The sequence below is a fragment of the Panthera uncia genome, assembly GCF_023721935.1.
Source record: "Panthera uncia isolate 11264 chromosome B2 unlocalized genomic scaffold, Puncia_PCG_1.0 HiC_scaffold_25, whole genome shotgun sequence".
NCBI classification, from domain to species: domain Eukaryota; kingdom Metazoa; phylum Chordata; class Mammalia; order Carnivora; family Felidae; genus Panthera; species Panthera uncia.
Genome location: NW_026057581.1, coordinates 23,605,101 through 23,630,324, shown reverse-complemented (window position 1 = coordinate 23,630,324; position 25,224 = coordinate 23,605,101). Strand labels below are relative to the sequence as shown.

Genomic DNA, 25,224 nt, shown 5'->3' with positions numbered 1-25,224 from the left:
TCCAAAACAAATTTTAAATGGAATTAAAATGTTAACTGAAAGCAAACCTTCTTTTAGCTTTTGCTTGATGCTGCTGTTGTTACACATATCCTGATCAAAGATCTCAGCCTTTTTCAGAGGAAGACAACCAAATCCCTGACCCTGGCTCTTCATGGGACAGGGTGGGAGGGAGGGCGGTAAAGACTGTCAAAACAGCCTGCCCATGGGTGGGCATGAGGGTTGCAGGTTGTTGGTTAGTCATTGATTAACAGGTTTAAAGATGTGGATGAGCCCAGAAAGGAAGAGAATCCTATCAGTCATTTATACCTAGGTGTGAACTGCTTTCATTTCTTAGCTAGGAGAGTTGCACAGATATTTTGTTTTTAAATGTTTTTAATTATTTTTGAGAGAGAGAGAGAGAGAGAGAGAGAGAGAGCACGCGTGCAAGTGGGGGAGGGGCAGAGAGAGAGGGAGACAGAATCTGAAGCAGGCTCCAGGCTCTGAGCTGTCAGCACAGAGCCCAATGTAGGGCTCGAACTTGTGAACCATGAGATCATGACCCGAGCTGAAGTCAGACGCTTAACCTACTGAGCCACCCAGGCACCCCTGGATGTTTTAGAAAACAGGGAGAGGAGATTTTGAGAACCAGAGCATTTAAGGAGACCTAGGAAATGCACCTAAATGAGGAACAGTTGACTAGCCTGGAGATGAGGTGGGGCCAAAGGAAGAGGGTTTCTCAAAGTGAGAAAGAGTGGAGTAGCCGCCTGTCTCCATGGCTCAGCTGGCTGGCCACAGGCTGCAAACGCTGGCATTTGCCAGGGCTGATCTTAATTATGTCCGGTGACCTTCCATACTTGTTGTAAAGGTCTAATGTTAATGGCTGGGACAGTGCAGCAAGCTCCAAGGTGCATTACAGAGCCGACTGCGTGACTGCCCTCCTAAGTGCAACGCGAGCCTCTTGCAGAGAAGGACTCAAAATACACACTCTGCTGAGACAGAGCAAGCACATCAGTCATTTGGTTTAATCCCCACAAAGCCTCATGCAGTAAACGTTGTCTCCACCTTGGCAGTGGGGTTCCCAGAGGCTAAAGAACCCCCCAGCTTTTCATAGAGGTGAAGAGGCAGCACTGGGATTCAGACCCGGGTCTTCTGCACTGAGCTCCATGCTGGGCTCCCCACCGCCACTCCACGCAGCACCCGCATGCAGGAGAGCCCGGATCCCCGCTGGATGCGCACTGAATTCCTCCCAACCACTCAGGGTTTGCAGGGGAGCTGGCTGCGAGACCATGAAAAAGCCCACGCCGAAAATCATTTAAAAAAAAACGTCTTTTTTCAAATCATGGGACTGCTTTCACAAAGCCTGAAGGGACCAAGCTTCTTTGCTCCTGTGTAAAAACGTTGTTCAAAACACTAAATGCCTAAATGTAGGGAGAACCTTCTTCTTGGGCTTTGTCATTTCAACAGCCATCATGATGAATGGGTCAGTACGGTGAATGTGTTGGGGTCTCCAATCTCTAAATGGTTATTCACTAAATGTGCACCCCTGGTTGCTTCACCAGCTTTAAAAAAATGCAGGTCATCTTGGGTTGACACGTGTGCACAGGCACAAACACACCTCCTGACAAAATGCTGAGTGATTTGCAAACAGAAATGTGAAAACCCTGTGAAAAATGCCACATGGTCGTATGTTTAAAAATGGTGGGCAACGTCTGCCTACATTTTATGGCTTCCTTTAAGGTTTTCAGACAGGTACTGAGAGACTGGGAGGGCCTACTCTCCTCTCATTCCCTCATTCCTGTTGAGAATTACTCCCCTAGGGGTGCCTGGGTGGCTCAGTCAGTTGTGTCCGACTTGGGCTCAGGTCATGATCTCTTGGTTTGTGAGTTCAAGCCCCGTGTCGGGTTCTGTGCTGTCAATGCAGAGCCTGCTTTGGATCCTATGTCCTCCTCTCTCTGCCCCTCCCCTGCTTATGTGTGTGTGCATGGGTGTGCTCTCTCTCGCTCTCAAAAAATAAACATGAACAAAAAAATACTCCCCTAACTCCGCCCTTAATCCAGTGAAAGGAACAAACAGGATTTTCCATCAGAGAAGAATTCCCCTTGCTAGGGCCCCTGCAAACTGGGGCCTTGCCACCATTTCCATCCAGCTATGGGCTGGCTGATAGGGGATGTACCATGTGTTTTGTTTGGGGTTTTCTCCAAAGGTTCTTTAAACCTTGAGGTCTCTGCCCTCACAAGATTGACCTGGGTCGTTATCATCTTCTTCTTCTTGTTTTTTTTTTTTTTTTTTTTTTTTTTTTAAGCTTATTCTTTTTTTGAGGGGCGGGAGGAGAAGCAGAGAGAGAGAGGGAGACACAGAATCTGAAGCAGGCTCCAGGCTCTGAGCTGTCACAGGCTCCAGGCTCTGAGCTGTGCTCTGAGCACAGAGCCTGACACAGGGTTTGAACCCACAAACTGGAAGATCGTGACCTGAGCCAAAGTCAGATGCTTAACTGACTGAGCCACCCAGGAGCCCCTGACCTTCGTCTTGTTAAAGAAAGAAAGGAAGAGGAGGTTGTCAGCAAAGTTGCCACCAGTGGGAGGTAGCTACAAAACAGGCAGGAAGGTCTGGCTGCTGCACGGCGTTCTCTGTGTCACAGGAGCAGCTGCCCAGGGCTCTGTGTCACAAGAGATGGGATGAAACTACAGCTGACCTTTGAATAAGGTGGGAGCTAGGGGCACTGACCTCCCATGTAGCTGAAAATCCACATAGAACTTTTAATTAATTCCTCCAAAACTTTACTAACAGCCTACGGTTGACCAGAAGTCTTACTGATAACATAAACAGTTGATTAATACATGTGTTATATATGTATTACATACTATATTCTTACAATAAAGTGAGCCAGGGAAAAGAAAATGTTATCAAGAAAATCAGAAAGGAAATAAGTTTACTGCCCTGTATTTCTTGAAAGAAATCGATGCATAAGTAGACCCTTGGAGCTCACATCTGTGTTGCTCAAGGGTCAAGTGTACATCAGAACCCTTTGGTGACAGCAGCTGCCTGGCAGTACCTTGTCCAGGTGTGGCCTCTCCCTGCCTGTCCTTATTCCTGGTCTGTCGCAACCACCATCCTCAGGGCCTCCTCCTCAACCTGGGGAGTGAGTCACTGGAGCTGTGGTGCCAGAACTCTCTAGGGCCAGGGAAATAGTATCGAGATTCCCGCCCCACAGAGTCGGGGGCCCCTCCTTCCCACAGGTACCCTGTCACTCCTGCTTCTACCCATAAAAAGAAAACACAAAAAAGGAAACTTACCTAGATTATAAACAAGTCAAGATTTCTCTCTAGCTGCTCTGATTCTGTCAATCAACTTTTAAATATTAGAGCTAGAAGGTAGTAAGGACCAGAAAGGATGAATGTTCTTGGCAATCAATGCATAATAGCCAGAAGCAGGAAACAACTCATGGGTCCATCGACTGGTGAAGAGAGAAACAAAATGGAATACTGTGTGGCAGCAAAAGGGAGAGACTATTGGTTTACACGGTAGCCGGGACGAGTCTCAAAGATGGGGCTGGGTGGAGCAGCAGACACAAAAGCCTGCATACTGTGTGGCTGCATTTCTGTGACATTCTGCACTAGGCAAAGCTAAGCTGGGGTACTAGAAATTAAACCAGTGGCTGCCTGTGGGGGTGAGCTGATTGGACAGGCACGAGGGAACTGAACAGGGTGAGGGAGATGCTCTCTGTCTTCATGTAGATGGTACTTAATGGGTGGAAGAGGAGTTGAAACCCACTAACCTATACAGTTAAAATATGTGCTTTTTACCAACGTGTTAATGATACCTCCACCTTCAAAAATCTGGAAAATATGTGCTTTTTACCAACGTGTTAATGATACCTCCACCTTCAAAAATCTGGGAAATTGTTTTAAATGGGTCCCCAAAGATAAGACAGGAATACCCAAAGTGACTGGGGCTTCCCAGTTTCCTCCTCCCACTGGCCAGAGAGAAAGGGGAAGGAGCCGCACAGGGCACAGACCCCTGGCTGACAGTACATCTCAAATAGCTGGATTAACCACAAAGAGGGAAGGCATGTGTTTGTACTTTCCCCTTCTACAGTAGATCTGGAGGCCAAGCACTCAGAACAGAGGGAGTTACACAGTTGCTATTTCAAGGCCTGAGATTCTAAACAAACGTGCTTATGGGTTGTACGTCAGTTCCAAACAAGAGTGTTATTGTTACTGTATCAAAAGGCAAGCAAAACAGATCCCTACCTTGGGTTTACGCTCCTCCCTAGAAATGCAGGGCTATGACCACCCTGGTAAGGAGCCTCCGCGAATGCCTGCCTTCAGAAGCCCATTCACAGGGACAGTGATGCATCCCCAGAACTGGAACGCTGATCCTCAGGGGCCCAAATCCCACCATCCCTGCCGTTTTGGTCAGCTGGGTCCATTTAGCCACATTCCTTTAATCTCTCTTAAGTCCAAGTTCCTTATGAGTAAGCCGGAACCAGGCCCACTTCTCAGAAGGGCTGTGGTCAGGACTCAGCGATGACACATGTAAGACACTGGGCCCCAGTAAACCTGCCACAGCCTCTGTGTCCTCCTCCTTCCCCTCCCCGCCGCGTTAAGTACCCCACAGGTACCCACCTTGTTCACAGCTACCTCTTCTCTTTACCTGCCCCTTTCTGTCACCACCTTGATTCCAACAGCACCAAAATGGATGGAAAGCCCCCTTCTTGCAAAACTGACGTGAAAGATACAATCACCAGAGTTCCAGTGATTGGAACCTTCTCCCTTCTCCCTTCTCCCTGAAAGGGCTCTGTGGTGGGTGAATTGTGTCTCCCCACCCCCCACCACCCCCTCTAAGTTCTGGTGAAGTGTTACCCCCGGGGGCCGCAGAACGTGACCTCATTTGGAAACAGGGCCTTCACAGAGGTAATCAAGTTACAATGACATCATTAAAGTGGGCCCCAACCCAGTGTGACTGGTATCTGTATGAAAAGGGGCAACTTGGACACAGAGACACACAGGGAGGGAGGATGAGGTGGAGATAGGAAGACATGGGGTGAAGGCTGCGGGAGGGTGGAAGATAGGAGTGATGCATTTATGAGCCGAAAAGAAACCAAAGACAGCAGCAACCACCAGGGGCTGGAGCAGTCTTCCCCCAGCCATTGGAAGGGGCCAACCCCACAGACACCTGGATTTCAGACCCCCTCGAAGCTTCATGCCCTCCCATCTCCCTCCGTCAGATACGTCAGTGACTTTGCTCTATCCTCCTTCTCCAGCACCCCTGGCCTGGGTCTCCAGCGTCAGCAGCACCGGCCCTTGGCACCTTACCCCCTCCTCCAGCACAGCCAGCTTTGTCTTCTGAAAATGTGGCACTGCTGTCATAGAACGAGCATAGATATTGGAGCTGGGGTGACGCCTGGTAGGCTGCTGACTTCACCACCTGTCCACAGTGTGACCCCGGTCGAGTTTCTTAGCACCTTCACGTCAGTTTCCTCACCTGGCAGATGCTGATAACAGGGCAGCCTCATTGGCTTCTCCCAAGGGTGAATCAAGGGGCCCACTTAGAGCAGCCAGTACACGGCTGGGAATATAAAGGGCACCTGGGAAGGTCATGCTGCCGTGACCTTGCTTAAAAAATCCTTGGGGCGCCTGGGTGGCTCAGCTGGTTGAGCGTCTGCCTTCGGCTCAGGTCATGATCTCACAGTTCCTGGGTTCAAGCCCCGCATCAGGCTCTGTGCTGACAGCTCAGAGCCTGGAACCTGCTTTAGATTCTGTGTTTCCCCCTCTCTCTGCCCCTCCCCGACTCATGCTCTGTTTCTGTCTCAAAAATAAATAAACATAAAAAAATTTTCTTTAAATCCTTCAATACCCCCCATCACCTGCCAGAGGAAATCTGAACTCTCTGCAGAGAGCGATGGGCTGTGCTGGTAACTTACAGTGCCTCCTCTCACCAGTGCCATTCTTTGCAGAAGTCAGCTTACACAGACACCCTCCTCCCATAGCACCCAGGGTAAGGTGGCCCATCCCTAGTGCACACATGGCATTTCCCAGTGAGTGGTGTCAGTCCAGGGGCAGGCATGTGATAAGGGAGGGCAGATGACAGAGAAGGATTCGCACCCTGTGCTCAAGGAGAAGGCTGTTGGTTCCCTCTTCTCCAAGTCACCAGGGGGCTGGGGGGACAGCAAATAACCTGCTGTCATAGGAAGTCACCTTGACACTACAAGGAACTCGGTATTTGTTATGGGCTGAATTGTATCCCCTCAAAATACACCTGTTGAGGGGTGCCTGGGTGGCTCAGTCGGTTAAGCATCTGACTTCGGCTCAGGTTATGATCTCGCAGTCTGTGAGTTCAAGCCCCGCGTCAGGCTCTGTGCTGACAGCTCAGAGCCTGGAGCCTGTTTCAGATTCTGTGCCTCCCCCTCTCTCTGGCCCTCCCCCGTTCATGCTCTGTCTCTCTCTGTCTCAAAAATAAATAAACGTTAAGAAAAAAATTAAAAAAAAATACACCTGTTGAAGTCCTAACCCCCTCCATTTCCCACCCCCATTCCTCAGAATGTGACTGTATTTGGAGAAAGGGTTTGTACAGAGGTTTAAGTTAAAATGAGGTCGCTGACCAGTGTCCTTATAAGAAGAGATTCAGACGCAGACACACGCAGAGAGAAGACCATGTGAAGACACAGGGAGAAGATGGCCATCTGCAAGCCAAAGAGAGAGGCCTTGGAAGGAACTATCCTGCCGGCCCCCTGATCTCGGGATTCTGGCCTCCAGAGCTGTGAAGAACGAGTTCTGTGGTCCAAGGCCCCCAGTCTGCAGCACGGACTAACACAGCATTAGCGTGAAGCAATGCTGAAGAAGGCCCAGAAGCATGCAGGGGAGCCCATCCTATCTCTGGATTTCTGGAAACATCACAGGTATTTCTGTCTATTTAAAAAAATTTTTAAGTTTATTTATTTTATGACAGAGAGAGACAGGGAGAGAGGTGGGGCTCTCACCATTAGCACAGAGCCTGACATGGGGCTCAAACTCACGAACTGTGAGATCATGACCTGGGCTGAAACCAAGACTCAGGCTCAACCAACTGAGCCACCCAGGCACCCCTCAAGATAATTTTTAAGCGCATTTGCTCTGAGGTTCTCTACGATGTGCAGCAGACAGCACCCTCATGAACCCTCCAAGCTTTCAAACCCTTTACACTACCATACGTGCTCGCCCATCTCGCTGAAAACACATACTTCTTCCCATTCCTTGCACAGGCCTTACGTTCTGGTTATTCCCCCACTCATACCTGCTCCCCCTCTTCACCATCAGTTTGCTCCATTCTTCCCTCTGCCCAGACTGCTCTCCTACTGCCCATCTCTGCCTATCTTCAAGGCACAGCCCACGGGCTCCTTCTCCCCAGCAGCCCCAGCACAGTGCCTTGCACAGACAGCCTGCTCAGTGAACATGTGCGTATCACACGCTGCTCTGGACTTTTCTCGGGGGTGTCTTCCCTGCACATACTTTTAACTATATGAGATTAGGCCACTATATTTGCTATACAAACAGATCATTGAAAAAAGACTGCTGTGTGTCCTGCCTCCCCATACTAAAGGAATGTAGATTTAAAAACCTATTTTCAGTAGGATAAACTATGAGTCTAAATTCCCTGGTAACCTTTTGCCTGTTCAAGGTCATTTCAGTTCCCCCCAAATTGATTTTGGAGATGAGATTCATAATTGAGGTTATAGTTTTCCTTTTCACCATCCCTCCCATTAGTCACTTATCTGAGGTCCTGTCAAAGAAGAACTAGAATTTTAAATGGGGATAAATCCAATGGCAGATGAGAAATTAATTAGAGAAACCACTGCTTATACTTAAGCACAATTCAGTTTAATTCAAACGTGTTATCCGCAGCTACACAAAAATAAAACAAAATAAACCAAAAATAAAACAAAAACAAAAACAAAACCCCAAAACACTCTCACAGCCTAGATGATATGCATATTTGAAAACTTGTTTCTTATGGGACTTCCCAGAAAAAAGATTAAAAATAAATCTTCTATTAAGATGAAACAATAAAAATCCTACCTTGGAACACAGAAGATCCGATGACTCACCATACAACACGGCTTCAGAAACTACCAGGCTCCTATGAAGACACATCGCCTTCCTGCATTTCACTACCTCTCACTGGATGACCTCTAGTTGAAGCACCTTTATTTACTACTTGCAAGTTCCTTCTAAGAGTGAGATAGGACTCTCTGCCCTGCCCCAGGACACTCAGCTGTCTCACCATCTGTGGCCCTTGACAGTTCTTTATTAGGGATATCAAGGATATCAAGCACAAACTCTCCAAATGTAATATAAATGAGTGGGACTGCCAGGTTATGCCATGAACATCTAAGGAAGGAAAGAGTCCACTGCTGAGGAGGGCATGGAAGCTGACTGGGGTCAGGACCTCCCTGAGGTGGGGAGTTGGCTTAGGTTAATTAAGGGGGTGCCTCACCAGCATCCCTAGCTGATACCTCACATCCTCACTTTCACAGATAAGCACAGGTAAATGTCACAAGAGGACCACTTAAGGTTCACTGCCTGTGCCCAAGGGAAAGGTCAAGCCCGAGCTGCTACTCAGTCAATGTAAACAGTGCTTATGTTTGATTCTGAACTCTACTTCTTGGCCTCTGTCCCCTGGGGGAGTTCTTGTTTCCTGCTGCTGAAAACATTATCAAACCACCTCAATGGGAATTAATTATGGAAAAAGCTGGTCTGAATTAGAGACGTTTTGAAAATAAATACCTTTTACTTCCAAATAAATGTTTCCTTTTCAAGTAATTAACCATTATTCCAAGCAGTTTCAAAGGACCTCCTTTAATGAGTGACTTGGTCGTTTAGCAACATTCATTTGTACATAAATATGCTAAGGCAGTGTTTCATAATGCGCTTCCCTAGGTAGGCTAAACGTGCCTGCTGACACTTGGTTTACACCACTAATGCACTTAGCAAACCCGTTCTTCACAGAGGGCAGAGGGGCCCTGGCTGAACTGTGATAATTCCTGGTGTGATGAATCGCTCTTCTATAACTCCTGAGCCTGCATACCAATGCTCCCCTTGTGGGTTACAGAGGAACCAAGGTCTCACCCGGGCTGACCCCGGCCATCTGCTGGGTATGGTCAGAAAAAACAATGAACTTCTGTATTAGCCTAGACCAGGATTTCTCAAACTTGGCATGCTCAACTGGATCATTCTTTGCTGTGGGGGCTGTCCTGTGCATTGTGGGATATTCAGCAGCATCCCTGGTCTCTACCCACCAGATGTCAGTAGCACTCCCTTCTCAGCTGTGACCACCCAAAATGTTTCTGGATATTGCCAAATGTCCCCTGGGGGAAAAACTGTACCATGTGGAAATCATCCAGAGAATGTTTTTAAACAACCGATGCTGGGGTCCCATAGATGGTTCCAAAAGTTCCCGGGTGACCTGAAGAGCCCCAGCCACCACCACTGCAGTCCTAGATTCAGACCAGTTCTATGTGTCACTTTCATGAGAAAAAAAGGCTCTGTGACTTAAAGTTCTGAAAAACCAGGACTTAAAGTAAACATACAATCTAGTCTATAGCCTAGCATGAATTCAAGTTTGATTAGCTGCTATTTCAAATATATTACATCACCTTCCTTAGTTTTCAATAACTCACTGAAATTAGACTTTAGGTCTGAGTTGGCCTATGTACCTGTCCTCTGGCTTATTATTATCATCCTAGAATTAAATCACCTTACTTTGCCCAGATGAGAGTAAAGGCCCCTTTACTATCCCTTTACCTTCACCATTCAAGAAATGTTAATTGAGCACCTACTAGATCCAGGTACCATGGATGCAGATCTGGGCCAGGAAAGCAGGGACAGAGGATTAGAGTGGAGGAAGAGGGAGGCAGGAAAGGCTTGAAGAAGGTGACAGGATGATGGGGAGGGCAGGTGTATTCTGGGCCAAAAGAGCACCACATACAAAGGTCAAGTATTATTTGAGAAACTGGGGGCTGGAGCACAGAGTCCCTGTACAGGCATGGGGGGGGGGGGGGGGAGGCAGTGCAGGAGAAGTGTGCAGGGTTCAGACCATCAAGGACCCCGAGAACCAACCAACCAGACCCAACTTCATCCTGAGAGTCATGGAGCACCACAAACCACAAATGATTTGAAGCAGGGAAGTCAAAGAAGCTTCTCATCTTCAATTTAGGACCAAAACACTGGGATTTGAAGCAAGGGGGGCGGAAAAGATCAGGGGCCAGATGTTAACCAAATACACAGGTTTAGGGCTTTGAGGAAACATTCAGGCTACAGATAAAGATCTGGTGCTGCCCTACTCAGGTGTGCTGGAACTTGGATGTTATAGGCTGAACTGTGGCCTATCACCCTCCAAAAAGCCCCCCAAGCCCTCAAATGTTGGGAATCCTGACCACTAGTACCTCAGAATGTGAATGTAAATAGAGACAGGGCCCTTACAGAGGTGATTAACTTAAAATGAGGTCATTGGGATGAGCCATAATCCAACAGGGCTGGTGTCCTTGTAATAAGAGATTAGGACACAGATACATACACAGAGGTCACAGGGAGAAGACACCATGCACAAGGCAAGAAGAGAGGCCTTGGAAGTCCTGCTGACATTTGATCTCAGACTTCCAGAACCAAGAGGAACTAAATGTCTGTTGGGTAAGTCCCCCAGTCTGTGGTACTTGTTACGCAGCCCGAGCTGACTGAGACACTGCGGAATGATCTGAAGATAGAGGGTGATGGAAAGGATTCCCGAAAGAGAAGAGAAGCCAGTGAGGCAGAAGAAAAATCAAGGAAAAGCAGCATTCACCAGCCCCTGCCCCTTGCCCCCATCCCAAAGAGAGAGTGCTGAAGACTGAATGGTCACTGCCAATGCCATGCAGAGGCTGACCAAGATCACTGAAGCAGTCCCAGTGATCTGGCATCAGGCAAACTGACACCATCTGTGGCACAGAGACCACAAGGCCCAGCAGGCGAGGCAGGGATGCTGGGCCAAGCCAGTGCTTTCCAGGGGAGGGCCGCAGCCCCTGGGACTTGGCCACACTTGTGATGGGAGCTTGGCGAGCATTTTTCATGGAGGCCCAAACCAACATGCGTGCTGCAGGAGATGCATGTGGCAGCCGGAGAGGCCAAGAGGGCTGCTGCAGGGGTCCCAAGGACACAGGGCCATGTGGACCCAGGCTGGGGCTGGGGGTACCCCTGCCCTGGGTCTCTACTATCATTTCTCCATTACAAAGCTCAGATGACTCACTGTCCACTGGGGGAAAACCAAACCTATCTCCAAGGACTGACTCTGGTGGCCTGTGTGACGGCCCCCCCGCCCTGCACCCTGCACTCATCTCTTCCCAGCCCTTGTCAGTTCCTCTGCACACAAGGCCCTTTCTCAATCCTTTCCATCTTTTAAGACCCCAGCCCACCTTCAGGACCCAGCTCCAATGCCATAGCACCCAAATCCCCTCACCCATGGTGAGGACTCACAGGTCAGGGCACACACCTCACCTGCTCTCCTGGGCATGCTCACTTCAGCACCCCACACCCTCAGCTCCTGGCCCCCACACCCTCCTCTTAGCTGGTCCCACACTAACCTTCCACTTACTGATGGTCTCAGCTACACCATGAGCTCCTTCTCTAGGGCACAAACCATCTTCTACCCCTCTGTGTCACCTACCCAAGGCAGGGCAGAAGGCCTGCCTGCAGAGATAGGCCAGGGCCAGGTGCCACACGTGTGGCTGCAGAAATCCCTCTAACAGGGGAGGGGAGGGAAGGAGGGGCTGTATGTAACTTTCTTCAAAAAAGTAGGACAACACCTATGTCCACAGCAGCATTATTTCCAACAGCCAAAGGGTGAAAGCAACCTACGTGTCCATCAACTGATGACTGGATAAGCAGAACGTGGTCTATACGTACAATGGAATATTGTTCGGCATTAAACAGGAAGGAAATTCTGACACAGGCTCCAACTTGGATGAAGCCTGAGAATGTCACGCGAAGTAAAAGAAGCCAGTGACAAAAGAACAAGTCCTATAATGGTTCCACTCACACGAGATCCCCAGAATAGTCAGATTCAGAGACAGAAAGTGGAAGGGTGCTTGCCAGGGGCTGGGGGAGGGGAGTGGGCAGTTAGTGTTTAATGGATACAGAGTTTCAGTTTGGAAAGATGACAAAGTTCTGGACACGGATGGTGGTGGTGATCACCCAACAGTGTGACTGTCCTGAATCCCACTCGACTGTACATTTAAACATGGTTAAAATGGTAAATTTTCTGTTATGTGCATTTTACCACAATTAAAAAAAACTTGAAAAAGTAGGACAAAACTTTGTGTTCACTGCAAATGCTCATGTATATTCATTTGAGAACAGTGGAGTTTCTCAGTATGTAACAATCAAGGGTGCCCAATTTGTAAAGCATCTTTTAAACACACAGAAAAAAAAAAAAAAAGCAGCTTTTAATCTAATCTGGGAGGAAACACTCTGTAGTGCAAATTACTATGCCGAGTTCATAACCCATCCATAATTTAATATGACCACTGGGATGCTCGTGGTGGCTTTACACTGGCATCATCTCCTTTGCACTTCTTCTTCAAATGATACGAAGAAATAAAGTGTGACTGCTAGCTAAAACAGAATTAAATTAGAGGGAGGGCTGACCCTCTTCTCCCGTAAAAAAAAAAAAAAAAAAAAAAGGCTGATAAACACTTAACTAGCATTCCTATGACTTAACATTCTTTACCACACATTCCTATGACTCAGCTGTTTGGTTTACTGCTCAGATAAGTAAACCAACTGTCCCACTTCTGGGGCAGTGTTTTCAAATGTAAGAATGCTCCCTGGCTCCTTCTGGCTGTGGCACACCTTGAGCAAACTCAACATTCAAAACAAAACTGGCCAGGACTTTCTGAAGCTGTTCCCTGGGAAAAACAGACCCACAAAAAGTGTGTTTCACTTTTACTACAAGAAATCTAGAAAAAGATACAAAACACAATCAAGGAACAGAGAAGCAGAAAAGACACTGACAAGTCAGGAAGAAAGGCTTGGAACGGCTTGGGGACGCTTGCTTAGCGGTGACAGCTGGCTTGGTGAGAGACCACAGGCTGGAGGTCACCAGAAGCGTTGCTACTCAGAAGGGCCCACATTTGGCTTCATGCTCGGCAGTCACTGTCTTGATCTTAATAATTTTTCAGCCAGGGTTCTGCGTTTCCTTTGGCAATGGGCCCCACAAATTATGTTGCTGGTCCTGACCAGAAAGGTTTGGAGAAACAAGGAGACTCACCCTGTGTGGGGGCAGGGGTGGGGGTGACTATTTGTAAAACTGTTTCAGTGACCGCCCAAGGGCTGGTTCCAAGCTCCCTCTGTGATCTGGAGCTAATAAATGAAACCATTTATCACTATTTCTAGAAAAGAAAAAAAAAAAGCCTCAGGAGGGTATTCTTGCCAATTCCATGCTAAGCTTAAGCAGCCAGGTAAGTTACATCCCGAGTCTTTGGGAAGAAAAAGAATACTTCATTTAAAGCATTTAATAGTTAAACTGTCAATATTCAATTATTCCCAATTAATTGCCAAAAAGATTCATCTCTAATCCCTTGCATCCCAATAAAGAACTGCCACTACCACCTCCTGTCACACAGTTCAAAGGAGCTGTCCCAGCGCTAGGTAACTGTATCCCCTGCTCTGACACCCCAGCCCCAAGCTGGACATCAGATCTACACCCGAAAATCTGGAATCGACAGAGGAATGCTGGCCTCTGTGCTGACTTGCCTGACCAGGTAAGCAAAAGCATGGACAAAGCCAGTCCGCAGGGGGAACAAAGCGGACTTCTGGAGAAAGGGCCGAGAGCACATGTGGACTCTCGAAAGATCCAACCCCCTGTCCCTCAATATTCAGATCCCATCCCGGGTTCCGTGAGCCATTCCTGCATGTTCCAAGAGATTTCCTTTCTGTTTTGTGAATTTGAAATTTGTTCTCGTTACTTGCAAACCAAAAGAGTCCCAGGAGAGGTTTTGTAGAATATAATCCTATGCAAATGGGGTGGCCTGGAGAGCCCCCAGCAGGGTTCTTTTTCAGCAAAGATTTATTTTAGGGGACATCCAGCTAAATCTGTCAATAACCACTGTTCCTCTTTCCTAGCAATATAGGGCTTGTCAATCTCTAGGTCACTTGTTCAGAGGAAGATCTGCCCACACATAATGACCAGCACTGAGCAGCCTGGAGGAAACGAAAGAACAGACCCCAAGTTGCAGAAGATCAAAGTCTGAAGGTTCCTGGGGTCAGTCCGCAAGGACAGCACTCCAGGTGGGTGGGGCAGGGGCTGGTCTTCACCCACCCCCTGAAGTTAGCCCTCTGATGCTTGCCATTGAGGTCCAAAGTTACCATCAACTCCTCTAAAAGTCCATGGTTTCTCTGATCTGTTTTCAACAGCACAGCTAACCCAGAAGCTTTAACATGTTTAGATCATTCTCCACCCAGGGGCATGAAGTCAGGTTTCTGAGCGAAGACCTTTGTGGGGGCATGAAGCCCCTGGCAGGGCCCTGCCCTCCCATTCCTCAAGGTCGGCCAGAGAAGGCTTTTCCTTTTCAGATCCTTTGGAGCCCTGTGACCAGTGACCTGAAAACAAAGCCATTAAATGGTCTTTTTCATCAGACTAGGGGTCCTTTTTGGTTTGACTCCTCAGGCCTCCCTGGATTCCTGTGTCCTGTATGAAGGGCACACCTGCTCCCCTATGTTATCAGTTTCTGGGCGGAGGAGAAAGACACCTCAGATTGCCCGAGGAATAAATCACTTCCAGGTGTGGCCTGTCAGCTCCTCCCCACCTAAGTATTTCTCAGATGACTCATTCCGCTGGTCCTCACCCCACAGATAGGAAGGAGAAACGGATCTGAGATTCCCAGGTTCCTCCTGATTTGCCAGGTGCCTGGAGGGAGGGCAGTGGGCTCTCCCCAGCTTTTCTCATCCTAGCCTCACAACAGCCCTCGAGGTAAGGTGAGCAATGACCCACTTTGCTGACGAGGTTCCTGCCGCTCCCAAAGATACAGATAATAGAGTTAGACCTGTAACTGTTACAGCTGCTGGTAATACCTGCTGAGCGTAAGCAGCAGAGTCAGGACCTAAACCCACACCTGCCAAACTAAAAAGCCCTTCCTCTTTTCATGACAGCAAACTCAGGTGAGCTCAGACATTTACAGGGAAGACTGTGGGTAAAAGCCGAACAAGGCACGCCTCCAGTCGGAAGGGGGACAGCGAGCACATTGATCACCACACAGCCAGTGTTAGGACAAAGGGATGGTTGGGTGCTAGAAACACCGAGTGAGGATGAGCAGACCTGGAGGAGGAACAGGGACCAAACGGATGAAGGAAGGAGGAAAGGGCATCCCAGGCAAGTGGGCTAACAAGGCAGAAGGAGCAGAGGTCAGTGACATCTGCACAGAGAGGTGGTCTGCACGAGCCTACCCCAGAAGCCACAGTGTAGCCAACCACACCTCAGCGTGCAGCTCCTGACAGGTATGACCCTCCTCAGGCAGCACAGGAGGATGGAGCCTGACAGGCCAGTGAAAGGGATCAAGTCCAAGAGAATGGGCAGGAGCCATTCTTCCAGCTCTTCCCGGCCCTTCTCCCCTCATGGGGGCTGCTCCTGGCCAGAGGCAAGAGTACAGGTGAGGGGAACCAGACTCTAGCCCTAATAGGCTGGTGGCTCTAAGTCAGCGACACCCCCCACACTCACTCCAGCCTCAGTCTTCTCATCCGTAAACTGAGGACTTTGGACTAGGAAGAGAATGTTATACGTTAGCCATGCCCAGGACAATTCATTTTTTTAACCTACACTAGGCATTCGGTAAAGGTAAAGCTGGTTGAATCAAAGTAAATTCTAGACTGATGGTTTCCTCTGTCAGGGTCTTTCAGCTTTGTGGAAATCAGCATTCTCCTCTTTTGACCAGGAGAGCAGGAGAAAATGCTAGAACGCTCGAATGGGCCAGTGCTGCTTCCTATCAATAGCCCTGGAAAGAGGCTTCAGGCCCACTTGCCCGGGGTCTGGTCTGGGCCTGCAGCAGCAGTAAAATTTCCCACAGCTCCTCCTCAGACCCGCTTCCTGGGCTGGCCGGCCTCCTCCCTACAGCCCAAGCTACCCGGTTCCCCGCCCCACCTCCCAACCTGAGACTTTGGTCAGACTGCCTCTCCCCATCTGACCCTCTCCCCTCCCCCCAACCTCTCTTCAGAGCCCCACACCCTGAGTCCTAGGTCCCTTCTCACTTCACATGCTCTGCCTGGCCGCCCTCCATCCCGGTTCACCCCCTCAGCTCTTCATCTCATGGCTGACATTCTGAACATGACTCATAAGCCACCCCTCCCCACCTTCCCACCTTCACTGCCTCCTGTCAGTTCTAAGCTGGCACATACCAGAGGGCCCGTGCAAGTGCCGTTCTCTCTCTCTCCCACTCAAACCTAAGATCTTAACTCAGATGTCAGCTGCACTCAGAGACCAGTCAGTTTAGGCCAGGCTTTTTGTTCTAGTCTTTCATTTCCCTTTCTTTCTACACACTTAACTCAGTTTGTAATTAAAGAATTATTATTATTTCAATATGTACTTATTATTTATTTTGAGAGAGAGAGGGAAAGGGGCAGAGAGAGGGAGGGAGAGAATCCCAAGCAAGCTCTGCGCCATCAGCTTGGAGCCCAGGCCAGTCTCACGAACTGTGAGATCATGACCTAAGCCAAAAGCAAACCCAGGCACCTTAAAGGATTATTATTAATTAGTTAAGGTGTGACTCCCTCATTAGTCTATAAGCTCTATGTGAGCTGAGCTGTCTACATGTCATTGTATCCCGAACACATAGCACAAGGCTTGGCCCAGAAAAGGGACTCATCTATGGAAGGAAGGAGGCAGGAAAGTTAAAAAAAGAAAGAAAAAAAAGGAAAGGGGTGGCCTAGGGTCACACTTGGTGGCACAATAATTGTTTAACAACTGGCTTTCTGCAGAAAAAAGAAAACCCCATGTGTAGTGTTTGCCAGTTCCATGGGGTAACTGTTCCCACCATGGCTGATTCCAAGCCACAGTAAGACATTCCTGAGTGTGCAGGTGGATGGAGATGGGGGCACGGGCTCAGAGTCCGGAGAGGCCCAGCTGGCCCCTGCACAATGCTGGTTTGTGGCGATGCCCACACGGAGATCCACAAAGCCTATCATGTTTTTAAATGACATCAACTTTTGACTCAGTCCTACCTTGGGCTGAAGGCCAAAATGAATCGAGACCTGCAGAAAATGCTACGGACAAAAGAGGAAAAAGAGAAAAAAAAAACAAAACAAAGAAAGAAAGAAGAGGTTTTGCAGCTGGCTCAGAACAAGACAATGAAGGAAAGGTGAGCCCGGTGCGTGGGGATGATCACTGGCTCCCAAAACACGTCAAGAGCTGCTAACAACTGTGTAGCTTCTGGTCTTCTTGCTGGGGCCACTGCCAAATGCAATGTTTAGGACACTGTTAGGAGCAAGTCAAAGCCCACATGAAACGCTGGTTATACCCACAGACCCAATATTTACTTCCCTTTCTAGCAATTTATCCTACTAGCTCAATAAAAGCAAAACTGATACCTGCAACACTAAATTAAAGAGGAACTAGGATAAAAAAAAAATTAGAAGAAAGTACGGGTGTTTTCCTGATATTCCAGGATTACAGGAGCCCTAAATCTTAATGCAGAACCCAGAAATCGTAACAGAAAAGATTAATTTGACTCTATACAAATCAAGTTTCTGCATAACAAAACCAGCATAAATAGAATAAAAAGACACACAAAAAAAAACCATGGGAAAAAACATTCACAAGACATCCAAAGAGTTAATTTACTTTCTGCTTGAAGTACTCTGACAGATCAGTAAGAAAATAAACCCCCTCCCCCAAACCACACACAAAGGCAAAGTCCCTAAGGAGGCAGTTCAAAGAAAAGGCCACATGAATGGCTCAAGAAATTTCAGAGCCGTCTTTAACCTGGCTCATAACAATAGAGATGCAGATTACAACAATAACCATATGCACCTCACATATCAAACTAGGAGACATGTTAAAGTGTGTAAGTCCTTGGCCAGGGAGGGTGTGGGGAACAGGACCTCAAGCATTACTGATGGCAGTGTAAATTGGTTAAGATCTCTAGAGAGAGCATTTTGACAACATTATCAAAATAAAAACAGAGCCTACTTTGACCTTCCACTTTTTAAAAAAAAAAAAGTTTATTTATACTTTTAGAGAGAAAGAGCAGATGAGGTGGCAGAGAGAGTGGGAGAGAGAGAGGATCTCAAGCAGACTCTGCACTGTCAGCAAGAGCCCAATACAGGGCTCGAACTCACAATGTGTGAGATCACGACCCAAAATCAAGAGTCAGCCGCCTAACACACTGAGCCACCAATGTGCCCATGACCCCCCACTTCGAAGAGTTTCATGTATATCAGAATTTCATTATATATTATGTAACAGCAAAGACCGGAAACAACCTAAATGCCCCCTTAGTAGGTGACTAATTAAATAAATTATGGCCTGGTCATACAATGGATGAACAATGAGGGGCTCTCTAAGTAGTGATATGCACCCATCCCCAATTTAGGTGAAAAAAGGCATAGAACAATGTATATATTATGTCATTGTTTGTGAGAGGAAAATATATAAATGAAAATATACTTAGACTATTTCTGGAAGGATACATAAGAAACTGGTAACCATGGTTGCTTCTGAAGAGGGAAACTGGAGGCAGGGATGGCTAGAAATGTTACTTTTACTGTCCGCTTTCTGTAACATGTGCATGTATTATCTATTACAGTCAATTTCTAAAAATAGATATGCATAAAGATGTTCACTACTGTGTTGTATACACTAGACAAAATAAATAAAATACCATCAGGATGACCTAACACTGGGTTATTTTTAAAATATTACCATTGCAATGAAATTGTAATTATTTTTAACCCTAATTAAATTGTACTGAATCACTTTAAATACTTCTAGACTTGAGCCCCAGAAAAAGAATACAAATTACTTCCCAGGATATTTAAACAACTCTCAGATGTACTTACAGGATGAAAGCCAGCAATTTTTGAGAATTCATGGAGAACAGAAGAAGAATCAGACTGGGGACAAATATCCCAAGCTTCATATACAGGAAAAGGATCGTGCTTATTACTCAAGGAAGTCGTGAGCACTGGAAACCAAGGAAGATTCACTCGAAACAACGTGGGATAACGATGCAAATTATTAAGAAGAATATTTTAAAGGCAACAGAATCGTGGGGTTTTGTTAACCTTGTGTAAAATCTCTGACCATCTGAGCTGCCAGGGAATGCTCACGTCCGGCCTCAGTTCTTCCACAGCTGACCTCTAAGTGACTGCAGAGCTTGGTGAGATTCGTTTCAGGAAGACACAGACACGGTTTTCAACATGGCTGGGAGATAAAATGCAGAGCTATGCAGTTGAACACAGGGCTCAAGGTACACCACACCTGGCCCACTCAGGTATGTGTTACCTGGAAATCCACAATAATGCTCAGTGTTAAGGCAGGCTTTGGATTATTCAATATTCTTTTTTTTTTTTTTTAAGTTTTATTTACTTATTTTTGAGAGAGAGAGAGAGAGAAAGAGTGTTCATGAGCAGGGGAGGGGCAGAGACAGGGAGAGAGAGACTGCCCAGCAGGCCCCACGCCATTAGCACAGAGCCTGACTCAGGGCTCGAACCCACAAACCGTGAGATCATGACTTGAGCAGAAATCAGGAGTTGGACGCTTAACCAACTGAGCCACCCAGGTACCTGGATTATTCAACATTCTTTTTTTAAAAAATTTTTTAACGTTTATTTATTTTTGAGAGACAGAGAGAGAGAGAGAGACAGCATGAGCAGGAGGTGGTAGAGAGACACAGGGACACAGAATCTGAAGCAGGCTCCAGGCTCTGAGCTGTCAGCACAGAGGCTGATGCGGGGCTGGACCTACAAACTGCGAGACAATGACCTGAGCTGAAGTTGGATGCTCAACCCACTGAGCCACCTGGCGCCCCTCAACATTCTTAATAAAAAGAAATAACATGATAAATGTTTGGAGAACTTTATATGGTTGCACACAAAAAGTCATATTATTATTATGATTATTTTGAAGGCATTGAAAATTTTGGGACAGATAACAAATACCAAGGACCAAGGCATAAAACAGAAATAAAAAGATCCAAACAGGAAAGATTTAATAATGCAAAACTATGATGAAATCTACATCATGTGCCATGTCACTGAAGTGCAGCCTGAGAAATCTCTTGACTTAATGTAATCCTATAAAGACAGAAGCTTGTCATGTTTACTGAAAGCCTTTCATGCATCAATTGCAGGTTTTGTCATTGGAAGCATAGGGTCCATCTATGGTCCCTTTTGATTAGAACACATGGGGTCTGCCAGGCTGTTTTCAGAGTGTCCTGTTTAAGACACACATGGGGCGCCTGGGTGGCTCAGTGGGTTGAGCGGCCGACTTCAGCTCAGGTCATGATCTCGCGGTCAGTGAGTTCGAGCCCTGCGTCGGGCTCTGTGCTGACAGCTCAGAGCCTGGAGCCTGTTTCCGATTCTGTGTCTCCCTCTCTCTGACCCTCCCCCGTTCATGCTCTGTCTCTCTCTGTCTCAAAAATAAATAAACGTTAAAAAAAAAAATTTAAGACACACATATGTCAAGTAGAGCAATTGCTATGGCCAATTTTGTTATGTGTGGAATGTCTGAAGTAGCTGGGGATTTTTTAGCCAGGGAAGAAACCACTTGGGTATCCTCAAATATCTGAACACGTATTATACAAAGGAAAAAGAACCCTTCAGAGGGGGCAAGCCATACAAATAAGTGTGAGATGACCTGAGTTATATTCACCAAAAAACATGCTTGGCTGCAATTATGGAGCGAGCTGCCTAGCCAATAGCCAATGGGGCCCTCCCTTCCCATCCTGGAAATGGTATCCATGTCAGGGATATTAATCAGGAGGGGAGATAGGCTCATCAGCCCAAAGATCCCTTTTAAGTGTTATAACCTGGGATTCCAGTGGCTTGGCAGTTTCACATGTATAGGTGGTATTATATGCGTATAAAATATGTGATAGCCTATGTAATGCATATAATATATATTAATAATGTATATTTATAATGGTATATTTATAATACAACCTATGTTCAGAATATAATATATATTTATAATATAATGCAATATAATATAATATATGCCTGGCAGATTTTCTATGTTCCCCACCCCACCTAACACTTAGGGACAGAATAGGACACATATTGGAGGGCCACGGATAGGCTGAGGCAAATCTAATGACAAAGGCACTGCGTGAGATTATTTGCAAGTGGGAAGATCATGGTTTGGAGTGAGGAAAGAGGGTACAAAAGGCAACTTCTCAGACTCTGAACTTTCAATCTACAGACAGAAAGCGAACCGTCTCCACTTCTGCTCCCACATACAAACAAAGCTGACAGGCACCTGACCTCTAGGATGCTGCACCCACCACAGTATACATTCCATATTTGTACATCTGATACAGTATCCGCTGTGCACAGACCGCTTCAGCGCAAGTCTGGCCTTAGTATATGCCAAATGTGCTCAAGGAGCTCTTTGAAGCATTTGTTATGGAAATAGAATGCTGTGGCAGGACAGTCCTTTATTTAGATCTCTATTGTGTGTGAAAATCAATATGTCCTTTCTAGTCTTTATTTTACAGGAAAATGCATCTCTAACTATTGTCCGGAGGTCTTCAGCTCCCAGTTTCGCCGTGTCTGCTACACGTAACCATGGCACAGCTATCAAGCACCCCTAAAGCATAGTGCACACATTCCTACCATCTTTGACCCTCTTGAGTGCTAATTTAGAAACATTGTCCACCTCTCCAATATGCCTTAAAAGCCAGTTTTCAAGAACTATTTTAGTTTTTTCATCCCGCCCTCCATGGCAGTGTAAATAGCTGTCCATGGGTCCCCACCACTAGGATAATGATGCTCTCTCCCACCTCCTAACTTTCAAGTTCCCCTCCCCTTGGACCCCAGGATGGAACAGCTTCTAAACACATTCGCTTTCATCTATATTATTCCTCTTCTACTTTAAAGAAGGGGTTTAAAGTATTTGAAAATGTTGCCAAATTCTTACTTTCACAGAGTATTAAAATTGTCACTGTAGTCATTGTTCTGAATTTTTCCATGATGGTAACAAAAAAACAAACACTGCCCTCCGCGGATGGGAGAGGGTCACAGCAAAACACCTTTGGAAAGGAGAGGCTGTGGGGCTGGGGCTGGGGCTGGGGCTGGGGTACACCTCAAGGTGAACCTAGCCTGAAGGATCTTCCCCATTAACAGTGAATCCTGTCAATTCCCACAGGACAGATCATTTCTTGCCAGTCTGGTACAAGATTAAAACAGCGATTATGATGATGTAAGAGTTTCATCTTACACATCCATGAGCTACAACTGTTTACTAACACTCATTTGGGGGAGAAAGTGCATGCACATTGATTTTTACAAACTGTCCAATTTCAGTCTCACTTTTAAACAAGGTATTTAAAATTCTGCCCAGAACTGCTCAGAAGGGTGGGAGGGGAAAGGTCTACAGTACTTGGAAATGTAAATTTGTTATTTAAAACACAGAAAGGGCAAAAAACACAAATTGCTTAACAAATGAGCATACAATGTCTCCCAGATGTTAAGAAAAGCAGAAAATACAGATGTCTTAGGGACTGGATTTCAGACATTGCCCATTCTGCATTTTTCTGCTGGCACACATCTTCTCAAAAAACACTGCTGCTCCATTTCACACAATGCAACACCTCTGTAGAGGGGCTTCAGGACTCTCAGCAAGGCAGCCGCTCTGCTAAAATCTTACCAGGGTCTCAATGCCTCACTCAGACAAAAGCAGCTGCTATATAAGAGCAGTGGTGGACCCGGAATACAAAACAGATTCTTAGTTTCCTTCCTCTACTCTATAGGGATATGACTAAAGTCCCAAGAAAACACTTGAGGGAACACTTGGGTGGCAAAATCTAAAATCAAACATCCCAATCTTGGGAGAGGGATGAGCATGATGAGGGGGGGAAAGGGAATTTTCCCAAGCTCTTTGCTTTTGTAGCCAGCACCTGGGTTCTTTAGTTGGCTTTAATAGTCTGTTTCCAAACCTGGCGCGGGATGACTGAGGTCTGCGGGAACGAACACCTGGGAATATGACATCGGTCCCACGGATAGATATTTCTTTGTGGGAGGCATAAGGACACTCTAGCCCCACAGAAGACTAGAGCCAGAGCCATGGTCCTGGATCTAGCCATCAGACCCTGAATGAGGCGAGTCTTCCAGAGCTGGACGGCTGACAGGTCAGCAGCCTTATCCTTCGCAAGGGACACCCCCGGCTGAACCGGGGTGATAGTCTGAAGGATAGGTGAAGGAAGCCCAAGTCATTTTAGGGGGAGGGGCGCTCTCCCCAAATGTGCACTCGGACGGGAGTTCGGGTGCAAACTAGAAAAGGCTGTGGAGCCCCCCTTAGGGTTGGGAGGCAGTGTCCCCGAGGAGGGAGGCGAAAAGCCCCTGCTTCACACCCAAGCAAGCGCATCTGGTTTGGGGGACGGAGGATGAAGCCAACGCGAGATGCATACACACAGGCTGGCATCGCTTTAAGGGACCTCGGTCTGCTCGGAGGGAGACGGAGGGAAGGGTGGAAGAGATCCAGGAGTAAAAGGCTCGGGAGAAGGACTCGAGGCCCGGGCGGTCGCAGCCCTTACCTTGCTGACCACGTTTTGGACGAGGCCTGTGCGGATGCCGTAGTCCCACGCGTGGCAGTCGCAGTTGGAGGCGTTGTCCCCCTTGTCCGGAGGGGACGGCAGGGGTGGCGTGTCGCCCCCGTCCGCGCCGCTGCTGTTGCTAAGGTTGCCTGCGGCCCCCCAGGAGGCAGTGGAGAAGGGGGTGGTCGGGGGACTGGTCCAGTTGGCCACGTCGCCGGAGTCCCACCGGCCCGTGGCGGTGACCCCCGCCAGCTCCGCGCCTTTGCCGGCTCCGCGGCACCAGAAGTTCGGCTGGTCCAAGAGGAAAGAATCCGAGAACTGGCTAAAGCCGATGAACAGCGCCGGGATCCAGGTGAGCATCACGAGGGTCTTCTGGTAGCCCCCGCCCAGGCCCCCGAGGAAGGGCAGCACCGACCCGTCGTAGTCCAGCAACAGGAGGCTCGGGGCCGCCGCCGCCGCCGAGCTGCAGCCTGGGTGCTGGCCGCCGGCGGCGGGATGCGGGGCGGGCAGCGGCTGGATCTCCCCGCCACCGCCGCTGGGGCCCGCGCGTCCCCCGAGGGGCGCCGAGGCCGCCGCGTCTCCGGGCGGCAGGGAGCCGTTCTCCTCGGCCGGGGGCTGCTGCCGCCCGGGCCCGCCACCCGCCGCCTCGCGCCGCCGGTCTATCGCCATGGCCCGGGCCCACGGCGCCCGCAAAGGCGCATAGAAGCGCGACGGAGGCTCCCGCGGGCGCTCCGGGCAGAGCGCGCCGGGCCGGGTGCCCGCAGCCGCCGCCGCCGCGGAGGAGGGCCCGCGGCTCTAGAGAGAGCGCTCGGCCGCCCCGGGTGCTTCAGTCCGCCCCCATGTCACCGGCCCGGACCCTGCGCCCCGGGCGCTGCGGCCCCGCTCGGGCGCCGGGCAGAGGGCGGGCAGAGGCCGGCCCGGGCCCTCAGCCGCCGCCGCTCATCGGCTCCGCGGCCCGGGCGCCGGCGGCCGAGCCCGCCGCTCTCCGCTGCTCCGCGCCGGCCGCAGGGGGAGGAGCGGGCTCCGCGCCTAAGCCAGGCGGCTCGGTGCTCTGCGGACCGCTGTGCAGTCGGCGCGGGCGGCGGTGCGGGTAGCGTCCGCTGCTCCCCGGGAGCCCGGGATGTATTTATCCGGCCTCGGGCGCCTCCCGGAAGCCGCGAGCTCGGGTCCCAGCCTGCCGAGCCGCCGCGCTCTCCGGCTCCGCGAGCCGGCCTCCCTTCTCCTCCTCCTCCCCTGCCCCCGGCCCGCCCCCTCTCCCCCCGCCGAGGTGGAGGTAACCGCGGCACCTGCTGCGCCCGGCTCCTGCGCGCGAGCGCCCCCTCCAGCCGGGACGCGCCGCCGCCGCCGCGGGATCCACGGGAGCGGAGGGGTGGGGGAGGGCGGGGAAACGGGACACCCCGCTCCTGCCAGGCTGGAGGATCCCCTGCTTGTTCCCCCTCCGCGCTGAGCGAGGCGGAGGAGGAGCAGGAGCAGGAGCGCGCAGCTGCAGGCGCGGGTGG

At 48.9% G+C, this 25,224-nt stretch overlaps 1 protein-coding gene across 4 annotated transcripts in view; it reads right to left on the bottom strand.

Moving 5' to 3' along the window:
- Nucleotides 1-24,915, bottom strand: part of SLC22A23 (solute carrier family 22 member 23) — a 181,943-nt gene extending 157,028 nt beyond the window's left edge. For 3 of the 4 annotated variants that reach the window (XM_049655095.1, XM_049655098.1, XM_049655099.1), the window contains exon 1: nt 23,726-24,915. In XM_049655095.1, the coding sequence (XP_049511052.1) occupies nt 23,726-24,394 (669 nt within the window). In that variant the 5' untranslated portion in view covers nt 24,395-24,915. The remainder of the gene's footprint in view (nt 1-23,725) is intronic. The other variant, XM_049655097.1, reaches the window with a different exon arrangement.
- Nucleotides 24,916-25,224: the final 309 nt, after the last annotated feature.